The sequence below is a fragment of the Mustela putorius genome, unplaced genomic scaffold (assembly GCF_011764305.1).
Source record: "Mustela putorius furo isolate JIRA1106 unplaced genomic scaffold, ASM1176430v1.1 tig00001680_pilon_pilon_pilon, whole genome shotgun sequence".
Taxonomy (NCBI): Eukaryota; Metazoa; Chordata; class Mammalia; order Carnivora; family Mustelidae; genus Mustela; species Mustela putorius.
Genome location: NW_025421840.1, coordinates 1,058,672 through 1,085,017, shown reverse-complemented (window position 1 = coordinate 1,085,017; position 26,346 = coordinate 1,058,672). Strand labels below are relative to the sequence as shown.

The 26,346-nt window shown below is 45.3% G+C and overlaps 1 protein-coding gene across 1 annotated transcript in view; it reads right to left on the bottom strand.

The window, feature by feature from the left end:
• The window catches only part of CNTNAP2 (contactin associated protein 2), a 1,133,692-nt gene that overhangs the window by 201,436 nt on the left and 905,910 nt on the right, over window positions 1-26,346 (bottom strand). The window contains exon 15 of the mRNA XM_045087941.1: window positions 5,416-5,634. Coding sequence (XP_044943876.1) covers window positions 5,416-5,634 — 219 coding nt within the window. The remainder of the gene's footprint in view (window positions 1-5,415; window positions 5,635-26,346) is intronic.

The following is a 26,346-nucleotide window of genomic DNA, read 5'->3' as shown; positions in this document are numbered from 1 at the left end:
CCAGGAACACCTTTGGGGGAACCCAAAGTCATCTCTATGAAATGTAAACGTCAAGGGAGCCACGGCCAGTATCTCTGTTTCAGGGGGAGATGGGCCCCTCACTCCACTCCAGTAACACTACCTGCTGCCAGGAGGACAGGAGAAAGTGTACTTCTCCTCTGGGTAAAGTTGTTAGCAAGCATGGACAGCCTGCGCTGTCTCCCACCCTAGCTCTGAAAATTGCGCCTGTGGATTTTACCACAATTAAAAAACAACACATGAAGAACATCCCCCTTCTGCCGTCAGTGGCGTTGAGCTCCGACTGAGCTGTGGCCGTCTCCCCTCTGCAGTAACCTCAAGCGACATCTTCCTTGCCTGTTGAACGCGGGTGTCATTTGCTTTGACAAGATGAACCGTTCAGAGCGGCGTCTATGGAATCAGACCGCGAGGGATCAAACCCGGCTCTGTCTCTTACCAGCTGCATGACTCTGGGCTGTTAACTAGTCTTTAGCTTTAGCTTTTTCACTGCATCAATAAAGCAGAAACTAGTAAAAATAAGGGCACCTGGGTGGCTCAGTGGGTTAAGCCTCTGCCTTCAGCTCAGGTCATGATCTCAGGGTCCTGGGACTGAGCCCCGCATCGGGCTCTCTGCTCAGCGGGGAGCCTGCTTCCCCCTCTCTCTCTCTGCCTGCCTCTCTGCCTGCTTGTGATCTCTCTCTGTGTCAAATAAATAAATAAAATCTTAAAAAAAAAAAAAAGAAACTAGTAATAATAGTATTTACTTTGCGAGAGGTGAACGAAGCTTGTGGCGCACTTGACCTTGAAGTGTGGTCCAGGACATTGGCTCCTGAGGCGGGCTTGCAGAAATGGGAACAAGGAACACATTTTCTGTGTTTTCATTCCTGCTCTTTGGACTGTACATTTTTTACTCTAAACTTTTTGGATACAAAAAAAAGGACCATTCTATTCACACACAGATTTGGGTGTGCTTTCTGTCCGGAATTCCATTTCCCTCCTCGCAGACCACAAGTGCGGATTTTCTCCCTGCTCTCCCAAGGACGCAGCGGTTCGGATGGCACTGGGATGGTTCACTCACGATTCTGGAATACGGACGGGGTGGGGACCAGCTGACCCAAAAAGCTCTATCATAGAGTTTGGGGAAGTTGGGCTGTTTTCTAGGGCCGCTAGCCAGGCCTAGTTCAGACAATGGTCATAGCGCTCTGTCCTCGGTCACTTCTCAATCCGTTTAAGAAACCTCCACTGGTCCAGGAGCTCAAGTGCCAGCTCAGGAGGAGTTTCCTGACAAAGCGCTGGAGGAGGGGGAGCCTGCAGGCTCTGGGGCTCCCACTGGCTGAGTCCTGAGGACAGCGCTCCTGCTTCTCCTGTCTCCAGCCAGGCAGGCTCTCCGCAAGCACATAAGATCCTTTCCGGTTCTCAAAGTGCCACTTAGGAGACTGAATCTTCTCAAACCTTCCGAAGCAGCTTCCAGCTCTCCCGAACTCTGACCTCCTCCTGAAACAACTGCCCAGCAGAGCGTCACGCTCCGGCCTGGGCCCGGCTTGCCTCAAACCTGCTCCTCCAGCAGCCACCTGCCTTGAATAGCCGGCCTGGCTCTCTGCAGCGGCTCACCCTCGCCAGCTCCTGGACCGTGCCCCGGGCTGGCCGCTGGCCGCAGGCTGATGGCCCAGCAGCCACCCGCCCCTTCCTAGTCCTGATGCTGCTGCTGCAGCTGCCAGGGCTCCCAGCTCCCCGGATGTCCCCGTGCCAGAGAGGACTCTGGCTCAGTCCAGCCTGGCATTGTTCATGCCTTGATAATGACCTTGAGCACGTTTGCTATTCTCCGCCTCCTAAGAAAAATATGGCCCTTTGGCTGCCATGGGGGATGGAGGTCTGAGCACCTGGGCTGGTTGAAGCTACAGATCACCATGCAGTTTAAGTGTCTCTGCTGGGCCATCCCAGAAGCTCATCATATGCTCATGGCTCACGCTGGATGGAAAACACGAGAAGATTTCACGCACTGTGCCGATAAGTATCAGCGACTGCTTCTTTCTTCCCGCGTCCTTTTTCATGGTGAAGTTTGTTACTTTTTCACTAAAGCAGAATCGTAGCTGTAATAATCATTCTCACAGTAATGAGAGTTGCTGCCGAAACCCCTGTGTGTTAATCCTCTTTCGATGACAGCTTCTGATTATATTCTCGATGCAGAGCGAGGGGGACTGTTCTCACTGTTTCTCCAGTTACTTTGAGAAAGGAGGCATGAGCCTGGCCTTCCCTCAGAGCCCACTCTGTGTGCAAAGCGAAGAAGGACTTCCTGTCCCTTTCAGCGATAGGTTGAGTCCAAGCCTCTCCTTTCTAGAACGGAGAAGGAGCTCTTAGGGAAGCTCTGCCCTGTGTCTCACCTGGGATACTGACACCCGTGTGATGTGTTCACACGGCCGCTTGCTGGCTTCCTGGCTGACCGAGAACATTCCAGAGCCCCTGTTTGCTGCTCCTGTTCTGGGACCACCGTGCAGCCCGATTCTGGATATCGAGGAGCAGACGTTTACGCAGGGGAGATCTGCTTCAGGGTGTGTGGGGTAAAGGATCACAGAGAGGGTCAGGGCTTTAGGAACAAAGAAAGGAGCCGGCTGGAGGCAGGTTCTGTGGGAGGCAGTGAGGGTTACATGGAGGAAGAAAGCTAAGGAAGTAAAGCAAAGATAAAGAAATAACTCAAAAGTTCATGAGTCTGATTCCACACCGGGCTTTCCAGAGCACTTCTCCTGGACGGATTCAATCCCCCCTGAGACATGCGAACTGTATCCCTATTTTACATGGAAATACTGAGTAATAACCTGCCTGTGGTCCCTCAGCGGCTCAGTGGCAGAGACGGGATTCAAAGCCCACGTTAACCACACGGCACTGTGGCAGGGATGACCGCTCGGCACCTGTGGCTGAAGTTGGAGGAAATTCTGGAGACCAACAAACCCAGATCCTTTATTAGATGGAACTCGAGACTCAAGAGGTAGAGTGGGGACACTTGGTCAGGGCAGAGCTTCTTACGAGAACAGAAGTCAGAAGAGTCTTGGGATAGCTGCCTGTAGGATCTCAGAGCTGCTGCACTGATCTTCGTTCTGGAAACAAGCCCTCCTCCCCACCACCCCTGGAGAGGACATGAGTTGCAGAACAATTATTTTTCCATGCTGGTACACAATAGTTTGTGTCTGGAAGATGCGTCTGATGCCCACCTCTGAGACAAAAGGAAATGAGAAGCTTGGATGTGGACCTCCTTGTTTTTGTCAAGGGAAAAGCGGCTGCTGACTCATCATGGCAGCCTCTGTTCGGAAGCTTTGTTCCCAGGTCACCAGGGCTTTCATAATTGTTAAATTCAAAGAATATTTCTTCCAGTCTGATTTTATGCAGGGCGCTTGATATTACTTGGCAGTAATGAACAGAGCATTTCATGGAATGCTTTCCTCTTCTAGATTCTTCCGGGCTTATTCCCTCCCGTTCCCTTCAGTCTTCTTCCTGAGATGCTATTTTTCTGCCTGTCTCTTCACTGTTCTGCCAAGTTCTGACCTCAGCCTTCTACTGTTTTCTTCCTCTAAGTTGTTCTTGTGTAAACAAATCAGAACTCCAAGACCATAATAAATGCTTCCCTATCTCTTTCCATTTACAACTTTATTGGGTCTCCAAAATTTCTGGCTAGAGGGCGTGGAAAGAAAGGGATAGGAAGAAAGTGGGAGCCTGTCTCTACCTGGGGATAAGCTCAGAAAAAGAAGAAACTCAGGTCAGTTAGGGTCACCTGTTATGACGAAAACCAGGTAGAATTTAATCAGCATGCTTGAGATGGATAGGGTTGAGAAAAGCAAAACTCGTCTAGGTAATCTGGACAAGATGGACTGATAGAATGAAATTTGCTCACAATATTCAGCAGGAATCAGCGGGCCTGATATGTAATTAATAAAAAATAATTTAAAAAGTAATTAAAAAATATACGCTTTAAAAAGCGTATATTTTGAGAACTACAACATGAGGGCAGGATTTGGAAGGGGCTGGGTTCTAGTTGGGGTCGAGAGGAGTATTTTATCTCAAAATCGATGGCTCTTTCACAGCCCCCAATGACACGGCTTGTTAACAAGTCAGTCTTACTTCCAAAGCTAACTAAGTGAACACATTTGTAGGCTGCCCATATTGCACCGAAGGAGCTGACATCCAATTTTTGTGACTTTCTAATGTTCTTAAAGCATTCTAACACAATTATGAGAGATACCGTGGGGCTCTGGCCCTGGTTAAAATTAGCTGACCCTCAGTGAGGCTCCAGCGTGGGGTGACAGGTGGTAGGACTATGAACAACAATCAGGTCAAGTCTGGTTTTGCTTGGTCTGGGACGGCCACAGTTGACTGATTTGATCAATTAATTCCCAGAAGCTCAGAGAGGGGGTCTAAGGTGGCCATAGCCTGAACGTCCTTCAGACTTGCTCTCTTGTCATTCACCAGAGGAAAAATGGCTAATTCCCTAAAACATCAGTGTTCTGGAAAGCAAAATTTAATATTTCATCATAGAAACAGGTACTAATTTGAAGTAACATTAGCTTCAGCTGGAAGATGTCAAAAGCAGAGACCAAACGGTGAGGCGAGGTAGACTTCTTGCAAAGGATGTTTAACTCCTGCTCTGTTTACATTTCTCAGTGTTGAGCTCTTTCTCATGTAAAGACAGTACGCAGGGAGGAGTTCACATCTTTCTCTGCCTAGAACCTTGAGGATGAGCAGACAAAGGAATAATGGGTTTCTCCTCACCATTGTAAGCAAACCTGAGCGTGGGGAGCTCATTTCCTTCTCTTTCTCCCTCTTTCCTTCCTCACAGTTACAAGTGTCCTAAATTACTGAAGACTTTTATACAGTTCTAAAACCACAGACCTAACACTGCCCAGATCAGAGACCTCCGTGATACCCCAGCCTCCCCTCTGATCCTGCAGCTGAGGACCACAAGCTCTGGAGAGAGCAGAGCGTGGGGCCAGATTTAGGTTACCCGAGTCATCTTCCTTGTTCCATTCTGTCTTGATGGAGACCACACGAAGCCTAGACTCTTACTTTTGGAAAGACCTCTATCAAAACATTCCAGAGACCTTTATTTATTTATTTTTTTTCCATTGTCAAGGTTATTAAAACCAACAGGGGGAAGGCGCAGGAAGCCTGGGTGGCTGAGTCGGTCAAGCACCGCCTCTTGGTTTTGGCTCAGGTCATGGTCTCAGGGTTGTGGATGGAGCCCCACATCCGCATGATGGAGCCCCGCATCTCCGCACTCAGCAGGGAGTCTGCTGGAGATACTCTCTCCTCTGTCCCTCCCCCGACTCACCGACACACCCGCTCTCTCTCTCCCAATAAATAAATAAAATCTTAGAACAACGGCAACCACAACAGAGGGAAGTCACAAAGGCCTTTCCTTCTGTTACTCACCAACAAAGAGCTGGCTGTAGAGCTCCAGGCGCGTGTGACCTTCCGTGGGTGCCTTGCGGATCTGCTGCGGCAGCCGATCCACCTGTAAGCTGGCTTGCTTGACATTCCTCTCCGCGGTGACCCGGTGCCACTGGTCGTCATTTAGAGGGGAGGGCGACCGCACCACAATCTCCACCGGCCCATTTCCAACATCAAACGAAAAGGATACTTCGGTGGCAGCTGCAGGAGCAGAAAGCACAAGAGGCCCGTGAGTAGCTTCCTCATAGCAGTGATTTTTAGAGGAAAAAACAAAGCTGGGAGAGAGAAAGAATCTACGCCCATCATTCGCTACCAAAGTTCAACGGCAAAATCATTTGAGGAAGGCTAAAACACCAATCCGCTCTAACTGTATTTCCTCCGAGGGGAGAGAAATAGATGTGGATCGGGGACCGGGAATACATTCATTTTCTTACTCAACCTTTAGAAGCTTGTCCAGAGGTTACCATCACGGACCCTCTCCAGATAAGCAAACCCAGCCCTGGAGAAGTTAAGCACGTGCACAGTGTCTTACGCTCAGTGGGCAGGGGACCCCAGCTTGTCAGGCCTCCAAGCCCCGGAGCTGGTGATCACACACAATGTCACTCTTTGAGTGAGCTTTGAGAGCTTTCTGGAACACCCATGTCCTGCTCCCTCTGCAGGGGTTCTGGTTCGGTGGGTCTGGCAGAGAGCACTGGTGATTTCTAAAAGGTGCTTGGGAAATACTAATATATAGCTAGAGTTGAGAGCTATTGCTTGGGGAGAGCTTACGAGACTCTATTTTATTAACATAGTCCTTGCAGTTCCTCTTGAAAGCTAGGGAGCTGCGAGTGTTGAGGCGATGGAGGTGACCTGCATCTCTTTTGGGCCACTGTGGCTATCCACGAGGTGCCTCAAGATTCCTGCAGAACAGCCCCTCCCCTGCACCATTGACTGTGCAGCTCGGCCTCTCTCCATCCGGAATGCCGGATCCCTCTGGTATCCTACCCTCCAGCACTGACCACATAGCGTTTTTTCCATAGACCTGCTCAAAGTCCGTAATAAATCACCTTTCAACAAGAGAACAGTGCATTAGGGTGGTTTGCTCTGGCAGCTTTCATCGTAAGGAGCTTTTCTACTTCACATTTTAGGTTTTAATTTCCTCAGTGGCCACCTAACACTTTATAAACGTGCTTTTTGAATGTGTATTTTTTTCTTGCAATTGGCAGGAGAGGCCGCTGAGCAGGAACGCGGCGCCGGGGTCCCGGCTCCTCCGGCTTGGTGAGCTTTTCTGGACAGGAAAGACACGGCCGGCGAGTGGATTTCCCAACGTCACTTATAAAGAGATTCAGCCCCTTTATCTATCCACTAAGCCTTCTGCCTAATCTCTAAGCAGTTTAATTAAATATCTGTCATTTTTTCCCAGGCTAATGGAAAATTCAGCTTCTTCAGACCGGTACCATTTTGAGACGGTGTCGCAAGCAATCAAACTTCTAATTTAAAAACCGCAGTGGGCTGGATTCTCGCCGGACCCGGACTGTTCCTTGCCTCTGGGTCAGGCTTCTCTGAAAGCTGCATTAACTTTATTAAGCTGGAGGGATTTTAGACACAGCGCTCAATTTAATCAACCCAATTGTACCAAGGAATTTTGATCCTTTATGTCATTAGAAAGAGAAGTTTAATTTTAACACCTGTGGTGAAGCTACACGTATTTCCGTAGAGCATCTCCTCTCTATTGGGGCTCATGCCTTCAGGGGTCACCGTGACTCAGTGGGGGCCGGTGACCTTCATGAAAGTTTCTATGGGAAGACCAGAAGGCAGGTTGACAATCTTAAGACTCTCGGACTGAACGATCTTTCCCTGTATTTTCTGGCAGAGTCAGTGGAGAAAAGTTGCCTCCAGTGTTAAGACTGAATCTGTTGTGCTCCTGTATGCTACGTTTTAGCAGATGCATTTTGAAATGTAAGTTGTCAGAAGATCAAGAGCGCATGGGTTCCTGAGCTAAGTAGGAAAGATTGTTTCATTTTAAAGGCATCAACAACCATCAGGGAAATAGAATTTGGGGATAAATTGAGTTTAACCCTAAGGTTTGACTTGGAAAGGTGAATGCTGTTCTCACTTCCTCCCCTCGTCTCTTGCTGCTATGATGAGTTTTTGTCGAGGTCCTTAAAATGTCACCATTTGGAGAAACTCTGAGTACCAACAGGTAAGTAGGAAATGTTCAAGTTTTTTCTCTGCTTGGCACACTAGAGCCCGTGTTTCCTCCTGTGCACATGGTCTTCTTAACACCAACACTTCGCTCCAGAGAAGGAAAAGACATCTCCAGGGTCCTGCTGTAGCTCCGCCCCCAGGTGCAGTAAGAGGCAGTCAAGGTCAAAGGCCTCGGAGAGCAGATTCCTCCGTAAAGGGTCTCTACTCAAGCTCTGGCGTAGAAATATTCACATTTGCGGACATTCCTTCTCTTGCTTCCCGAGGAAGGGGCCGTGGGTCCCGTGTGTGTGCAAAGGAAAGGGCTCCTTTTCGTCAGTCACTCAGTGTCAGCTCCCCTGACTCTGCTAAGGGATGCCTTTGAGAATCCATCTCCCCGTCAAACGGCAAGTGGGTTTTAAAAGCTTCTAAAGTTCAGTTTGTGGCTGATTGCTCTTGCTCTTCTGGGTGAGAGGAGCTGACATTTAAAAAGAGATAATTACAGAGAGAGTCAGGGAGCGAATAAAAGGGAGGCAGCATCAAAGACACGAGAGCCAATGACACTGTCCTTACTTAATGTGGGTCTCCAGTCGGAGGCTGCAGAGTTGCCCTGTTTCTGCCAGTAAGGCAGGGCACTTCTTACATACTGAAAGCAATCTTATTTCCAGAAATAAGTATTTGAGGACAGAATGGGATGCATTGAATGTTACTCCCTGGAAAGAAGACTGTAGCCAGCATGGATGGTTGTCTTTCTATTAGCATCAAGAACTGGGAAGCGCGAGAGCTTTCCCCGGCTAACTGACAACGTAGTCTCCCATGGTTTCACGGGTGCTGGCGGAAGACAGAAGCCTCCTGGGTCCGAGACAAAACACCTTATTATTCACGGCACGGCAGGCAGCGTGGGCTTTGGGTCCACATGGATTTCTCTTGTCGCCCAAGTTCCACGTGAAGCAGCCCAGATGGACGCTGCAGGGAGTTGATGTCACAGATGAGGGACCTGAACTTAAGAAACCCCACTCCTTTAAAGGGGCAGTTAGCAAACTAGCTCAATTTTTGCCCTGCGGAGAGACGTTAGCTTCATTACCCTGGTTGGGAAAGAAATCTACCTCCGTCTTCCAAGACTGTGGGCTGCCCTCACATCCTTGGAGAGGTCTGAACAAAGCAATTGATGCCTCTTTCTCAGAAGACAAGCAGAAAATGGGAAGACCCACGGGGAATGATCCTCCAATAAATGGCCACACTCCCTTTTCCAGTTTTGTCCAGAAATCTCTGTACCCCCACAGAATCATAAGCTTCAGGTACGGATGGCCCTACTCCAGACCCAGAACATGAATCTGGATTTGTCAAATCAAATATGGAAACCTCACACTCCTTACCAGTCACCTACTTAGGATGGGACATATCATTCCCTCCTGCCTAACAGGATATGAGGAGAGTCTTTAGGGTTCTTTTGGGACAAATTTCTTAGCTCAGAGGAGAAGAGACAGTCAGCCTCTTTGTACCCCTTCCTCTTGGGTGGAGGTCGTGGCTCTTAATGTTGCTGGGGCCATCTTGTAACCAGACATGCAGAGGAAAACAGAGAGGGTGATGGGATAAACTTGGGTCCTTGGAGATGTTCAGCCCTTAAATTATTCCCAGAGCCTCTCAACACTTTTCGTGTGAGACACTGACTATTCTTTGAGTCATTTTTTATTACAGCTGAAAGCATGCTCACCACTGCAGGGAATGGTTTGGGAATCAGTAGATGTGACCTCGGGCTGTAGCCCTGCCTTTTCACCTTTTGGGTCTCAGTGGACTGGTGTCTGAAATGAGGATTACGTTTACAGTTTTCCAAGACTTTCTGTGTCCTAATCTCTAGCATCCCTTTGCATGGCAACATTCTGTGATTTAATTTGCAAGAGATTCTAAGAGAAATAATAATCTTACTGGTAAGATTAAGATTAAGATTAAGATTATTAATCTTACTGGTAAGCTAATCTTACTGGTAATTTTAGATATCGAATCCTTACAGGGTGAAAAGATTACATGATAAGAGAAATGCGCAAGGTGGCGTACTGGCATCAAGAAAGATCAAGAAAGGAGAGATGGGGGAAAGGCCCTTTGACTCAGTCTGGTTCACGACTCCATCTGAGGGACTCAGAGCCATCAAGGGGACAGAACCACACACAGCTCTGGGGCCCACCCCCCCACCCCATCCCTTTTCATTTCCAGCAGGAGGAGCTGTTTGCTCTCATTCTAACTCAGCAAGTTTTTGACAAACCACCTCCAAGCTTCACGTCCTGAGGGACCAATTTAACAACTGGCCAGAAGAGCAGACTCTTGGGCTCTCAGTTCTCCCAGCAGGTGAGGTAACCCCTTAGGCATTAGGTCATTCAATATGGGACAGGTAAAGGGAAAAGACAAGGCCGGGTATACACCGTGGCTTGCTGAGAAGACTGGCTAATGCTGTTGCAATTTTGATGAGGATTTGTTTGTTCCTTCTTGAAACGGAGCTTAAGGATTGGTAGGGTTATTCCGCACAAAATATTGTTTGACCCATACAACGAAACCGGTAATAGGCAGACCAGATATTTTAGCCTCATTCTACAGTGGAGAATGTTGTGGGTATATTTTCTTCTTTTTTTAGGAAGGAAGGGCTAAATGGTGGACATCAGGAGACCAAAGGATTTAGGCAACATGAGAGGGTCACAAGAAGAGGCAGGCAGATGGCAAATAAGGTCCCTGCGAGAATCAGAGACATGAGGGAAAGAAGGAAGGAGCGGGGGGGGGGGGGGGTGGTGGTGGTGGTGGTGGTGGTGGTGGTGGTGGTGGTGATGGTGGTGGTGGTGGTGGTGGTGATGGTGGTGGTGGTGATGGTGGTGGTGGTGGTGGTGGTGGTGGTGGTGGTGGTGGTGATGGTGGTGGTGGTGATGGTGATGGTGGTGGTGGTGATGGTGGTGGTGGTGGTGGTGGTGGTGGTGATGGTGGTGGTGGTGGTGGTGGTGGAATATCTCTGCTCTTATCTAAGGCAGGGCTCCATCCGTAGCCCGGAGGCTCTCCATCCTTTCTTCCCTACACAAGGACTTCGGCGCCAGCAAGCTTCCCTTCTCTTCTGCAACAGCAGTCATTAGCGTTCTGTTGCATCACTCCCACATGAACATCTGAGCAGCCGCCACAACTACAAAACACTTCTCTTGACCTTATTTCTATTTCTTTGCTCTCTTTAGTTGCCACATTCCTTGAAAGAGCTTCCTGTAGTGTCTGTATCTGCTTCTGCTCCTCTTAGTCTTCCTTTAACCTCATCACCTAAGGCTTTCTTGCGCACTACATTGTGAACTGGTTCCTGCCCCAGGGCCTTAGCACTTACTGTTACCCAAATAACTCAGTGTCTGCTTTACCCAAATAATTATGTGTGTCTGCTCTTTTACCCTTCTGCTCACATGTCATCGTATTAGAAATTCCTTCCCTAAACCTTCCATGTCAAATAGTGAATCCCTCGCTCAGCTGCCTTTTCTCCTCTTTCCTGATTTTTTTTTTTTTTTTTTGGACCTGTGTAGCATGCATTTTATCACCAATCACCATCTGGCACAATATACACGTGCTCCTGGCCTCACTAAACAGAGGTGTTCATTCATTAGATCCTCAGCACCTAGAACAATGCCTGCCGCAGACTAGGCACAGTTTGTGAATAAATGAATCGATGAACAGAAACACTCCTGCCGAGGAGGCCAAACTATTATAATATAGATGCTCTGAGCAAGGAAACCCACACATTTTCCAAAGGCAAACCAGAATTTAGGAGACAGGCATACATAAGGAATGGCATCTTCTATTCTACAAGCATCTGTCTCGAGAGCAGAAAGTAGGAATGTGGATCTTCTCAGTCTAGGATCAGGATACGCTGGTGACATCAGCTAGAAACAAACTATGCTAAAGGTTGTTTCCAAATATATGACACCTGAGGATCAAAGGCTTATCCAGGATAAACTCAGCAGTATCCTCAGAAGCATGTTTCGAAGGCTCCCGTCACAGAGATTCTCATGCAGTAAGTTGCGGCAGGACCTTGGAGTTTGCATTTTGTCAACGCCAGGTGTCCCTGATGAAAACGGTCCTGGAATTCTGCTTTGATCACCAAGTGCCTTTCTTGCAGCAAGGTCCCAAGAATCAAAGTTTATTTCCTGGCCATCCAAAGAAAGACGTTCAAGACTGTACAGTAAAGAGTTTAACTTTGCTTAAAGAGAGATCCCCACGCGGCCCCTGGCTTTGGAAGAGCAGTATCTAAACCCTTGAAATGTTGTGCCTGCTAGGAGTGTCTTTGTTCACCCGAGAGTCATGCCTGATAGTGTCATGGTGTGATTTAGCATAGGGCTGACGGTCAGTGCGGTGGGAGGGGAAGGTGTGGTGCACATAGTTCAGTGGCCCAGGGGGCTGGAGACAGAGGCCAGTCATGCGGGCAGTCAAGCATGCTACAGATCGGAGCCCGAATAAAGATTCTGAACACCGAGTCTCAGGGGAGCTGCCCCGCTTGGCGGTACCCCACACGTTCTGTCACTGCCAATGCCAGGGAGGTGACGGGTCTGTGACTCTGCAGGGAGAGCACACCCGGAAACTCAGCATCTGGCCTGTCGTGTGGCTCCTGCCCTGTGCGCTCCTGCGTCTAAGCTCTCCTCTTTCTCTGTGATGACCGTAACCCCCAGCACAGCAGCCTTCCACGAGTTCCGCGAGTCTTCTAGGAGCTGTCGGACTGAGGGTGGGTTCGATGACCCCCTGAACATGCAGTGGGCGTCCGAGGTGCATGCAGCCCCTCATGGTCTGTGGTCCTTCGAAGCTTGCCATTGGATTCTCGGCGAAAACCAAACAGCCAGTTGGGTTTCAAAGTATGCGATTGAGTGCAATCATGTTGAGGCCGGAGGAGTTCGAGGATGGGTTCTAAGCTCCACACTCGCCCTCGCAGCCCGGAAAGGAAGCCGAGGCTGTGAGATGCTGACATCCAGTTATAACTAAGCACAGAGGGCTCATTTTTCGAATCACTCTGCACTGCCTTTCATATTAATGTACAGGAAATTAAAAAAAACCATTTTTCTTTGTAGTAGTCATAGTGTGTGAATAGAGAAATTTTTAGAGCCAAATATGCATATTCACACCCTAACACTTAGTGTTAAACACATCTGAAAACGAACACTGAGAAGGAAAGTTTATTTGAAGTCTTTTGGAAATTCTTCAAGGAAATGCCTGCAGCTTAAGAATCAATGTTCTGAACTCATTTTAGAACTTCTGGTATCTTGATAACCTCTTGAGTATGAGAAGTATTTCTCTTTATGCATCTTGGCCTTTAAGCTTTTTATTACGGTTAAAAAATAACTTCACAAACAAAGACATCCACAGAGAAAAGGAAGCAAAAGGGAGTGACCACGGGCCATGCAAAAAACAGAGAGCCGTCTTTAAAATGCAAAGCCTTTCTAATTTTAGTTTTCTCCATGCATTTAACTGCCTTCTGAGAATAACTTCTTGAATATTAATGGACCTATATGACTGAAAAAGGAAAAAGACAAAAATCTTTCGAAAATAACATGTGGTATGAAACAGGACCTGTCCTTAGCAAGGGACGCATCAACAGGTTTTAAATATCCTTGTGTTTGGAACCAGGGGAGATTTGTGTGCTGGGCAGAGAGTGCCCAGTTTGGAAAAAGAGATGAAAGTCCCAGATGGTGACTGTGGGGGTAGGGTATTTGTGATAAAAGGAAATGTAGAAGCTGGACCAGGGGTAATTTATGGGGTTGCTTTCAGGTGATGTCAGAGAGAGCAGGTGCTTTGAGATGTGCGGCTTTGGAGGGGTCAAGGAGAACGGGCTGTGAGATGTGACGTCCAAAGGAGGAAATACGACCATATGCTGAAACAGCTAGAATCGGAACAAAGCCGACAGGTGTAAACTTGAACCACCCTGGAACATACAAGGAGACAACATACCAGCCGATTAGTGAATTGGGGCTTCTAAATGGCTGGGTGGTGGATAGCTCTGCCTGTTTGTACACTGATAATGAGGAAAAGCCACCAACGTGACCACAGGAGGGAGGATGAGGCTGCGGAAGAGGGCTGCTGGTGGGGGCTGGGAATCCATCTCTCAGAGTCAGACTGACAAGGGGACATCTGTGTTCTGGTTGCCACGGACTGAGTTGCAGCCCAGACTGTAGGTCTTAGCACAGGCACTGTTGGTCTCTCTCTGTTTTGTGCCAAATTGTTTCCTATCCAGCATAACCTTTCAATGCTGCATTGGCATGACTTCAGACGAAGTCTCTCTCTTAAAAAAAAAAAAAAATTATCAAATAAAGATTCTAGATTCTACACACTATGGACACAGAATATAAAAAGAGATTCATTGTGTTCTCCATGACAACACCAGATGCACCTCAACCACAGTGTATTTACAGGCAGGGAATGGAGAAAAGGGGAAACTACGTCACAGGCTAACAGAGACTTTAAACGAGAATGTAGAGAGACAGGAAAGAATAGGAGAGCCACTGTTTATATAACAAGCTTTCTTAAAGTGTGAAAAACTATTAAAGTTCCTTGGGCTCGCTGCAAGAGGCGCACAGCTGACCTAAATTATCTTGTTCATTTTCTCTGGCTATGATGACTAAAACTCATTCATTATCTTCTACGTAGCAGGAATATTAGAAACAAGGAAACTTGGGGTTGAATATTAAAAATACAGGATCACAGAATCCCAGGGTTGAAATTTCTCAGGATAAATGCTCTATCAATAGGGTAGAAGGGTAAACACACCCAAAAGTCATATATTTCCACCTCTGAAAAATGACTGGAAGTCACTTCATGGTGGCCCTTAGGACTGCGCCACCAAATTTCTGCTTGAACCAAGTAACAGTGCTTCCTCATATGGCATGCTTCCCTTTCCCTTATTTCTGATGATAATAGCTGAAAACACAACCTTCCTGATTATACTGCATAAATAAATATTTGGGCTCCCTAAAGACTGCACAGAGAAAACCTGTAAGAATGCTTTTTTTAGGGTCAGTTTATACCAAGTTCAAATAACCACGTTTCCTTTTTTCATGATTTGCTGAGCAAATGGGAACATGGTTTCTCTCTAGAATCACTCCATTCAGGGCACGGCTGCAGGTGGGTTTGCGTGGCTGGTCAGACTCTGCCTAAGACTGGTTTCATGTACCCTCTAGAAGGTGAACAAGGTGTTGGAAGATGTACAGAACAAGCATGGAACAGGGTCCTACTGGGCACATCCCTGTGTGGCCTTCCCAAATGAGGTCCTTCATTTTCATATGGGTCTGCTTCATGCTGTGATATATGAGTGAGCCCTAAACACATGGAAAGTATGGGGTTTACTGTTGTGTGGGATGATGGATTTGGGAATTCACAACGGGAAGCCAGTAGATCAGGACGTGAGAAAAATCTACCTTTTCAAAATGAAGCCCAACAATAAAGGATCATTGGTTAAATGAAACTCTTGGCAACCGAGACACTGTTTTCCAATCTTTTTATAACCCACACTTCCATTTGTTGACATAAAAATCTGATTATCATCTCCAGATTCTGATGTGCCCAGATATGGGAGGCTAGTGGGGAATAAAACATATTCCTGAGTATCTCAGATCAACACTCCACCAATTTTTTTTTTTTTTTTTTTAGGATTTAATTATATATTTGAGAGAGAGCGAGAAAGAGCATGTGCACACACCCACATGAGTGTGCAAGTTGGGGGAGGGGCTGAAGGAGAGAATCTTAAGCAGATGCCCCACTGAGCACAGAGCCCGAGGGAGGACTCGAGCTCATGACCCATGAGATCATGACCTGAGCTAAACCAAGAGCTGGATGCTTAACGGATTGAGCCACCCAGGTATCCCCACCCCACAATAATTTTTTTGTTCATTACGTTCTGTAGATTACAGAACAAAACCAATAGCTTTTCTGTTTTGTTTTGTTCATATAAAATAACGGTTTTCCAAACTACACACACTCTCTTAGAGATTCTGATACAGTCTCTGTCCTCAGCCGAAAAAAGAAATCACTGTTGTAGAGTTTAAAAAAAAAGAAAAACTGACATGAAAATCTGCTTCTAAAATATCATTACATGAAACAAGTGGGTTTTGAACAGTATGCACCATATGATCTTATTTTTGTAAAAAATCCTATGTAAGCACATAGAAAAATGTTTAGAAATGGCACACCAAAAGAGTATTGGTAAGTATACTAGAATATGAGATTATAGCTGATTTTGTTGTTGTTGTTGTTTATTCTTTCTGCTTTCCTGGATTTTTAAATCATTTAACAATAAACCAACAATATTTGTATAATTTTTAAAAGTCACAATCTGATAATTTCCACTCTTTAACAAAGGTTGGTGACATTTTAAGCAAACCTATTCTATAATTTTAATGAGCATTTAATCAGAGAGATTCATCAAAATGCAAAGAATGGGATTTCATTTAAATATAGAAAATTAGAAGGAATTTAAAAGTGGACTGAAACATTCCTCCTTAGTTCTCTCCTATTTTTAAGATACCTGAGGAGATTAAAAAAGAGGGAGAGTGTGGTCAAACTGTACCATAAAATAATTTTGAACAAGGTATGAATTTTGTTCCTATTAAAAATGGCTAAAACAAGGGCATGCTATTTTTCAAAGTAAAATCCTCACAGGTCTGAAGTGCCCGCATGTTCCATTGTTTAAACTAATGTATACAGGATTCGGAATGCAAGATGAGCATAATTCAGTGTTATAATTACACTTGACAGATATACACTGTTTCTATTATTCATTGGCTCTGGTTGCACTTACCCAGAAAGACCCTGCAGAATACTAAGTACCAACCACTCTTCCTGAGAAGTCATTTGGCATTCTCATCAGTTCTCATCACAGGAATCAAATGCAGAGATGCAGAAAACCAAATTTGATCATTTTAACACTATCCGCAAAAGCAAGTAAAATGAATAATTTCCCAAGAGGCGTTGGGGCCAGCTAGCTTTCTTTTGTCAAACTCTTAACACAGATATGTGGGCGGGTCATTACTCTAATGAAAAACATCTTTTAACTGGTCCCTGGGCTTTCACTATATTCTTTTCAATTCCTCAAATGCTCCACGATCTTCCTCCTCTACTTGCTTTTGCCTGTGCAAAATGCCTTTCTACGGAAAAATGCCTTTATATCCTTTATTTCCCTGTCATCCTCCAAGGCAGATCCAATGTTGCATCTCCTGGAACCTGCCTCTATGTGTTTAGGTAAGGTGAAAGCCGATTCCTTTTCACTGCCACGGTGCCTGTGGCAGACGCTGGTAATTTTTCATGAGAAGTTTATGTTTTCCCTTCCACAGTCACCTCCAAGAAGCCACCGTGCATCCAGGAGCTGCATTTTCCAGTCCTCTGAAATCTTGGTGGAGCCACGTGACCAGTTACCACCAATGGGATGAGAGCGGGAGCGTGTGTCACCTCTGGACCGGTGTGGATAGGAGACAAGGCTTCTCCACCCTGCCTTTCTCTGTCTGCCAGCTGGGCTTAGTAAAGCCAAGGCTCCATGAGATGGTGGCACCGCAATGCAAAAGGAGCCTTGAGCTCAAGTCACCTTGTGCAAGAACTTCATAGAGCAGAGCACGAGTGTTAGACCGCCATACAGTCACCAAAACCTGGGGTATTAGTCATTACAGCAGCTTAACGTGTTCCTACACATGAACATCTCTCATTCCTGATTCACTTATTTATGAGGTTAAAAAGTTAGCCAAAGGGTCTTCTCCCTCAGACCACTGGAATTTTGAAGGGGTAAATTCTCTCATAATGATCTTATTATAGTTTCAACACTCATCTATCAGAACACTGCAACATTAAAAAAATATTTGGGTTGTGATATTATAGTTGAATGAATTTGTGGCATCCTGTAATTGCTAGAACTAGGACATTTTAGAGGAAAGAGAAGGGCTAGGAGCCATCTGGGAGCTTAGACTGACTCCTATGTGTGCCTGTGAGTGTTGCAGCTGCCTCCTTTGCTCACCCCAAAGTCAGAAAGGCAAACAAACCCTTGCCCTTGGGGAGGTTTGTCAAGGACAAGCTCAACATTGCGAAATATGGGCAGAAATTTCCTTTGTTCTTCAACATTTCTGCTCTACACTGAGCAGACTCCAGAACCTACAACCTAGACTTAGAGCAGACATGTGCACTTTTCACTTTTCAGTCACACTAAGAAAACAAACAAACCACTAAAGACTTTACGGTTAGCCATGGAATACGAGGGCCATTTACAAGACTATCTCTATAAGAAAGTGTATTCTGAGGTTCCGAACAGCCGACTCAGGAACTCCCATACCATGATCTTGTGTAAGTCAGGAGTGACCTAAACTAAGACATGGGGAAAAAGTAAAATATAAATATTATAGAGTTAGAAACAAGTCTTTTTTCCTCAAGTGCGTAAGAATAGTATATTTCCAAAAAAAAAAAAAAAAAAAAGAACAGTATATTTCAGCTCTGACCCTCATCCTGTATGAGAATTCATGGAAGCCTTTATGTTTCTCTCAGTCTCCTCCAAGTTCCTATCTTGATCGCTATGAAACGTTATCTTGTAATTTGAGCTGAATGTGTCTTTAAGAAGAGAACTCCCCGAAATCTTCATTTGTAAAAAACTGTTCTCCAGTTGACATCTAGCTGGCCGGTCCTCTTTCACCTGGTTTTACTTTAGGTGTTTGTCTGATGACTTGCAAAACCATAGCATTGTTATGCTTACCATCGTCTTTGGCCCTTTGAGATATGTCTGGTTTTGAGCTATTTCAAGTAATTTTCCCCAGTCACTCACTATGTTTAAATGAAGCTCTGCTGCCTGATTTATTGTATCTTCTTCTTCTTTTAACCAGCTTTGAATTAATTGGTCCCAAGTGTCATCCTTCGTTGAATCAATTCACCAGCATTAGTAACATGTATTAACTGGCAATGGCACCAACCTTTTCTCCTTGAGACATTTGTTTCCATGAAAATAGAGAGCCTGTACAGATACTGTTCTCTTCTAAAATGGCAGAAGTAAGGTCTCTAATCTTATGTTAACTCCACATAGAGATTTCTACTTTTCTCACTAATCCTGGTGTTTATTACTGAGTCATAATAGTACACTCTTCCTCCCATCGGTGCCTCCCACTCGAGTGCATGAATTCAAGCCTCTTTCATCTCTTCTCTTAAATGCCTGCTGTCCTCTGGCTGGCCAGAGGCAGGCTGATTGCAGGCTGATTCCAGTAGCTGGTCTTTTTCAACACTTTCACATGCCATCTTTTTGAAAGAAAAGATTTTTTGTCCTACCACACACCTTAAATAGTACAGGACACATTGGAATTAGAGAAAGTGAGATAGAAAAAACATTCTATCAACAAAAATATCTCAATGAAACTGTAGCATTCTTCTACAGTATGACACCCACCATATACTCTATGCAGACAAACAGTATATAAAGATGCTCCTTAATGAGGATGTCTATGTAATTTTCCAGGCAATGCATAGAATTGTCTTGTAGAAATTTCAGTATTTTTAGAAAAAATGAAAGACTTCTATGAAATGTATATTTTATATCTTAAATCAAGATGTGGTAAAAAAAAAAATTATTTGTGTGGGCAGGATTTCAACAGGGGGACGTGGCGAGAGACCATTCCAGAACAGGCAGCAGGTTATAAGGAAGTTTGGGTGGAGACCAGAGAATGTCAGTAGATGGGAGGGGGGAGCCTAAAACAAAGCTTGTGACACTGGTGGGTGAGGGGCAGAGTTGCTATGTAAAGAAGACTAAAAAATTAGCTTAAAGTCTGGAATCATTTGTCAAGCTGAAGTACTTGAACTCTGCATTGTAATGCATTGACAAACCATCATGGTGTGTAAGAAAAGGAATGACAGGACAGATCTGTAGAAATCTGTCCTCACTGGGGAGGGCAGATGTCAGGAGGGAGGGAAAGAAGAGAGGGAGAAAAATGATAAGGCCCTCTGAATCAAGAATCCAAGGCATTGTAGCTAAAGGAGCCGTCATGGGGGATAAAGAGAGAAGTTTGAAAAGATTTGATTATCTTTGCATTTTTGTTTCGTTCATCTTTTTGCAACTAGTTGGAATTGATGCTTTCTCTGGGACTGTTCTGGTATGATGACATACCATCAGGAACATCAGAATAACATTGCTTTATATTAAAAATAGAGGCTCTGTCAAGATAAACAGTCTACCTAGTATGGGGACATCAGTGAAATATTAAATATGACTTCAATCTTTCTAACCTGGATCATGAAGAAAGTGGTGATGGCATTAATTAAGATGGGGGGCACAGGAGAGGGCTTTTGGGTGAAGATGATGGATTTTCATTTTGACATATTGAGCTTGAGGTACCTTGGGTGATTCTGATGGATCCTTAATTAGAATTTACAAGTAGGGCTCCCTGATTTTGGGAAATCTCCTAATTACATTTAGTTGAAGCATGTGCAGAGGCTGCATCTATTTGAAGCAGGTATCATTTGTTCTCATATAACTGTCCTCCCATCATCTTTAGGAGAACTGAGAACCATGGCATGGAAAGTGAAGACAATGCTTCCTTATGAGTTCACTTAGAATGGGAGGTGCAAGCCACAGGTGATGCTGATGGCTTCCGGGAGGTTTATAGAATTGTTGATGCTAGAAGAGCCCTTAAAGATGGTCCGGCTTGCCTTTCTTATTTTCCAAGGGAACGTGATGACATCTGGGGAGGTAAAGCAAGTGGTCTTGGGTCGCTCAGCCTGAAATCCCAGTCTTGATTTCTCTTGTTGAAAAATCATTTCATTAACTTCTTTTTGTCATTCAATCATTCCAGATTTTCTCACAGCAGGGTTTTTCTTTTTCCATTACTGTATATTTATAGACAGTAGAATGTGCAAATGTTAAGTGTTCAGTTGAGTAAATTTTGACATATATGATCACTCCTTGGATCAAGATATGGAACATTTCCACTACTGCAGAAGGCTCCTTTGAACCCCCTTCGAGTCTACATTCCTAACCCCCAGAGATAGCTACTGTTCTGACTTCTATCTCTGTGGATTACTGTGGCCTATTTTTGAATATCACGTAAAAGATATCAGTAGATGTTGTAACGTACATACAACGTAATGTCTGTGAGGGAATCCCGTCTCTTAACATCTACTTACTTTTTATTGTCCTAAAATGCCTTTACTTTGACTACGTAAATGGGCTGGCTACAGTGGAGATTCTAAGGGCACAGGAGCCCACAGGGAGGCCCACCAGAGCCTGTGTTCTGGATTCCACCTGATTTTCAGAGCAGAAGTGGAGTCCCAGCGGAGGGACAAGCTATCTCTTTGGATATGACCCATAACACCAAGGTGATGGATAGTTTTTCATATCAGGAGGACATACCCCTCTACAGTCTACCCTTATAACTCTAGGAATTCAAAGGACTCTCCCCTCAGGGAGAATGGCAAAGAAATCTGAGTAAATGTCATCTTTGTTATTTACTATTTGTCTATCTTTTAATACTTAAAATGCAAACAGCTAATACATTACATAGCTTTAATGTAGCACAAATTTCCTCTTTAAAATTGCATCTCTGAACTTTTTTGGGGGGGTCTATAATAGAAATAAAAAAACTACATCAAAAGATAGAGAATTTTTTAAATTAAAGAATCACAATAATGTTCAGGCTTTTAAATTTTTTTTGATTTATTTTTTTCCCTTAGGTTTTTTTTTCCTTATGTATTTTAATGACCAAGTCAGAATCATTCTTAAGATTCCAAACCTTTCATAGAGACTGAACTCATAGCTACACTTGCAAAGTAGTAGAACCACTAAAATTCTTCCTAAATCTATGTGGATAATCCAGGTTGGTTTAGATAATTAAAAGAAAATTAATATAAATTAATTAGGAGCTAACATCTGCTTTGTATTAATAATAACTCACCATATCTATAAAAGAAAAAAAAAACCCTAAATAGCATCCCTATGGCAAAACAGTCCAGCTAAGTGGGGTCAGACATTTTTCATGTTTATATTAGTGAAGTTCTTTAATATAAAAGTTGTTCCAATTCTGAAATAGTGGAAGATAAATTGCCGTTAGTTTATTTCTTCTGATTCATCAATTTCTCTGTATTGCAGAATATTTTCTCTCTGACTTCCTCGAGCATGTGTATTGCAGAAGGCTGCATCTTGGAAAATGAAAGTTTTCCCTTAATACTTTTTCCTAAGATTAGCAGGACATTAGACTGCTGCCTCCACATTTTTGTGGAGATATTCCTGCGAAATGCAAATATTTTCTCCAGCTCATCCTGATATCTGAAAAAGCTCAAACTTGGTGAACACAGGAGCTTATGCTAACATATTACAGCAGTTTCTGTTGCTTTTCCTGAAATTTTCCTGGTCAGTGAACATGTCCTTCAAAAATTTTCCACTGTGTCCAAAATGAAAACATTTCCCCCCCACTGTTTCCTCTGAAATCTCTTTTAAATTGTTAAGCAAAAATAAAAACTTAATGTGTAACTATCAAAGGCGATGGATGTTAACTAGGCTTACAGTGGTGATCATTTTGTAATATATAAAAATACTGAATCATTGTGTTGTACACCTGCAGCTAATACAATGTTATATGTCAATCATCTGTCAATTACAAAGAAAAGAAAAGAAAAGAAAAAATGCCTCCATGGTCACTGTTTATCATCAGACAGTGCCAACAGCGTCCTGACTGCAGCCCACCTTCGGGGAACCTACTGTACCATCAGCACCGCAGCCCCTTCTCCCAGTGACGTCAGGCGGTAGGCAGGGCGAGGGGGCAACTAGGCTTATTCTTCGCTCCTCAGTGCTTCTCCAATGTTCTATGGCACCAGAGTCTTCGTTCAGCAACGCGTCCCCTGTCACACACGCTTACTCTTCCCATGCTTCCTGTTGTCATCGTTTGGCTCCGAGGACCGGAACATTCGGCTCACAGGCTCCGCGCCTACTCCACCCACTGCCATCACCAGTCGAGGCTCCAGCGGTGATGTGCGTGACCTGCCAACCCTCTGGCCTCTTCGTCATGCCCTGACTTTCTCCACAGCCCTTCCACACCACCTACAATCCCCCTTGCAGGGCCAGATTATGCATCTCAGACTTTCTTACCACGCCAGCTGCTTTCCTGTGAGATCTCCAGCTCCAGAATTCCACCAGCCATCATCTTCCCTTCCACATTTCAGTGTATTCTGTGTCCTTGCCCTTCCTCCGTGGAGATCCCCTTCTCCATTCAGATTTTCCATGGTTCTCCACAGAGACTAGCACCTCCTCTGTTCATCTCATTTGCTCAGCAAACTCCTATGGCCTCTGTTGTATGCCGGGCAGTGCTCTGGCCCTGGAGAGGCAATGGTACTAGATGCTCCATTTCCCCCCTCCCTGGTGTGGGGTAAGACTTTGGCATTCTGAGCCCGAAATGTTCTTTCTCATTCATTTTGAGGCTCAGTTAAAATGATACAATGTCTAGAGGACCTTTTCTTGTTGCTGCAGCTGAGCCACCACTGTCTATCACTTGTGCTTCTAATGTTTATTTCATCTTGCCCCAAATATTGTTTTCTATCCTAGTCTCTCCCACTGGACAGTGTGCCCCTCTGGGATGGGGCTGAGTCTTATTCTTCTTGAGGTCCTCTTTGGCACATACGGGGGAGCCAATAAATATTGGCTGTAATACCTAGACCGTTACATATTTAGAATCGGATCTGGGGCCAAAATATCTCCACTGCTGGTATCATACGTCATACTCATTCACAGTGCCGAGTGCTTGTAGTTCTCACACACCTGTCACGCTCCCCATTCCGACACTTTGGTTTATGCTTCTGTTTGCACTGTCTTCTCCTCCTAGAATTCTTTCCCCTTGGTCCAGCTAACATCTCCGCCCGCTCTTCCTGACCTAAACCAGGCATCATCTTCCTCTTCATCCCCAGGAATGGCTCCTAACCTCTCCTCTAGAAGGGTAGAGCACCTTAAGGCTATCATTGTGACTCACTTATTGTATTTCAATGATCACAAGCACACTGTCTGGAATCAGCTGTGGGACTGCGTAGCCCCAGTTCCCTCTTCTGCAAAACGTGGCTAAAACTTGCAATAAAACCTAGAACTGTTACCACCTACAAAAGCGTTAGAACATTGCCCAGAACTTAAGAAAGGTTCGGTGAAGTCATGCATCCGTACTGTTATGAATGTGCCTGTCTCCTTCCCTGTGAAGATGTTGGGTTCCGTCATCTTCATCTTAGATCCTCTGAGGTCTACCCATGCTTCTGCCCTGGCAGGTGCTCCGTAAATGGTGGCCTAATGATGGGACCATGGTCATGATCACTATCGTAGCCACAGAAGGGTTCTAGACAAGTCAAGTTGTTCCCTAGGGGTAACTCTGAAAGACTACATGGATCTATCCATGGTGGTAGTGAATCTTTTCAGGGAAACATCCCTCTGCAATCTCTAAAAATACTAACAAACACAAGCAAACAAAAAGCAACAAACACGAAATCATTTCTGATTGGGAAAGTGACTCTCACGTTCATAGCTTATTGCCTCCTCACTCTGACCTGTCTCTCTTGGCTCCTTCAGAAGTGCGGATTCTGGATCGCACTCATTTCCACCTCCTCGGGGCCTCACACCCCAGTCAGTTCCCCTCTCTCATTCCCCCAACCTCTTCTCATTTGCCAGATTCTCCTCCTCACTATAATGGGAGCTCAGGTCTCCACCACATACAACAGCTGCGGAAACAAACCAACCCGCAGGCCCTGGAACCCTGTATCCACCTCCACTCACTCCACAGGCTCTTCCTTTTGGACAGTGACCACTACATGTTAAACTTGACAGATGCTTTAAGTCCTTATTTTGGTGACCTCTCAGTTCGGGAGTACCAAACACTCCTTCTTTGTTCTTCTTGGAATCCTGTCTTCATCTGATCCCTGGGATATCACTGTCTCCCTACTTCTCTGCTCATCTGCTACAAGCTGTTTTGCTTCCTTCGATCCGTTAAATGTGGGTCCCATTCTCGGACATCTTCTTCCCTGTCTCTATACATTTGTTCTGGGCCATCTCATTCATGCAGACGGCAGCAGATACTTATTTCCTGATGGTTCTCTTAGTGATGGTGACTCTCAGCACTGTTAGTATTCCTGACTCTGGCCTCTCTGTTGGGATCCAGACTCGTATGAATCCTGCCTTTAGACGTGTCCTTCGGGATAGACGTTACCATAGCCTATACCTGTACAGTCATATGATGTACAGGTCAGTCGTCAAAACCAGAAACACTGGTTTCATTCTAGAACCTTCCTTTCTATTTCATCCTCACAGCCATTTGGTAAAATCAGTGGACTCTATCTCCTCAGGGTCTCTGATATCTCTACCCCTATGTTGCTGTCTCCCCCTTTCATTCCCCCGCCTCTGTCTTAATATAGGCCTCCCATTGCTTCTTGTCTGTCTGTCCATCTTCTCTCCGGTGAATGCGAATCTGATCGCATTCTGCCGCTGCTCACTGTAACTGTCAGGGACAGGTCAAACAAAATCTGTCCCGAGCCCACAGCACATCGAGTGCTCGGTCCCCAGCTCTCTGCTCCCCAACACATGGGATCCCTGCTGTAGCCACTCCCTGCTGAGTTCTTAGCTTCTGTCCCCCACCGCTTCACCCACTGGTGTGCCCCTCCTGCCACGTTTTCCTTCCCGATCTCCACTTCTCCCCACCTTCTTCACTGTACTGGCTCCTGCTCAGGCATCACAATTTAATTAAAGCGTTACACTCCCTGGGAAGCGCTCCTTGTCTTCTGGTCAGTTTCGGTCCTCCTCCTCCGAGCTCGAGCTCGCAGCCTCCTCAGTGTGTTCTGGGAGGTGGTGCGGTCTGTTGTTAATGGCAATGACTCTGGGACAGACGGGAAATGTTTGGGGTCAGGCCCCAGCCCTGCCACTTCCTAACTGGGTGATCTTGGCCACTTACTTGCCCTGTGCCTCATTTTCCTCATTTGTAAGGCAGAGATGTTCATGGTATTGCCCACGACAAAGGTTGGTTAGGGTGTGAGATGATTTACATAAAATCCATGCAACAGTGCTGGAGACACAGTGAGCCTGAATAAAGCCGAGCTATTTTCATTATTATGGTACCTACTGGTTTACTTGTCTACCTTCCAAAACAAACAAAAAGAACTCTGATTTCTCTCTGAGGGAAGGGAGCCATGACTATGTTTTTTGACTATGTTCCCTCGGCACCTCGCACAGCATCTGGAACATTGTAGGCACTCAATGAACACTCACTGAATGAATGAACACATACAGACATTAAGTGAAATATAGCCTTAAAACTGTACCTGTAGAGTATGCTAATGAGTAACATCCATCTAATTTTATCTTACGTGTTTTCTGCCTTGCACAGTAAGATGCTGATGATATCTCATTAACTTAGTGTAACTGACTCACTGTTCCCAGAGTCAAGAATCTTCTACTCCTGACAGGAGGGCACGATGTAGTTAATTAACAGAAATGTTATTCTGGAAGCCTTGAACTGTGTAGGCATGAACTGTGACAAAATTCCTCGGGGACACAAGCAGAGAAACAAAATCTGAATTCCTATCAGAAAGAGATCAGAAAACCTACCAAGGTAAAGGGGGAAAAAGCAGCAGAGACAGTTTTTTTTTATAAATCTCACTCCAGGAACCATCTCTCCTGAGCTTCCTGGCGGGGAAATCAGTGAGGTGTGCAGAGCACCTCAGCCATGCACGCGCGAGAGACGGGTGGGGATAGAGTGTGTCACCTCCACCCACGGCCCTTGCTTCCTCCAA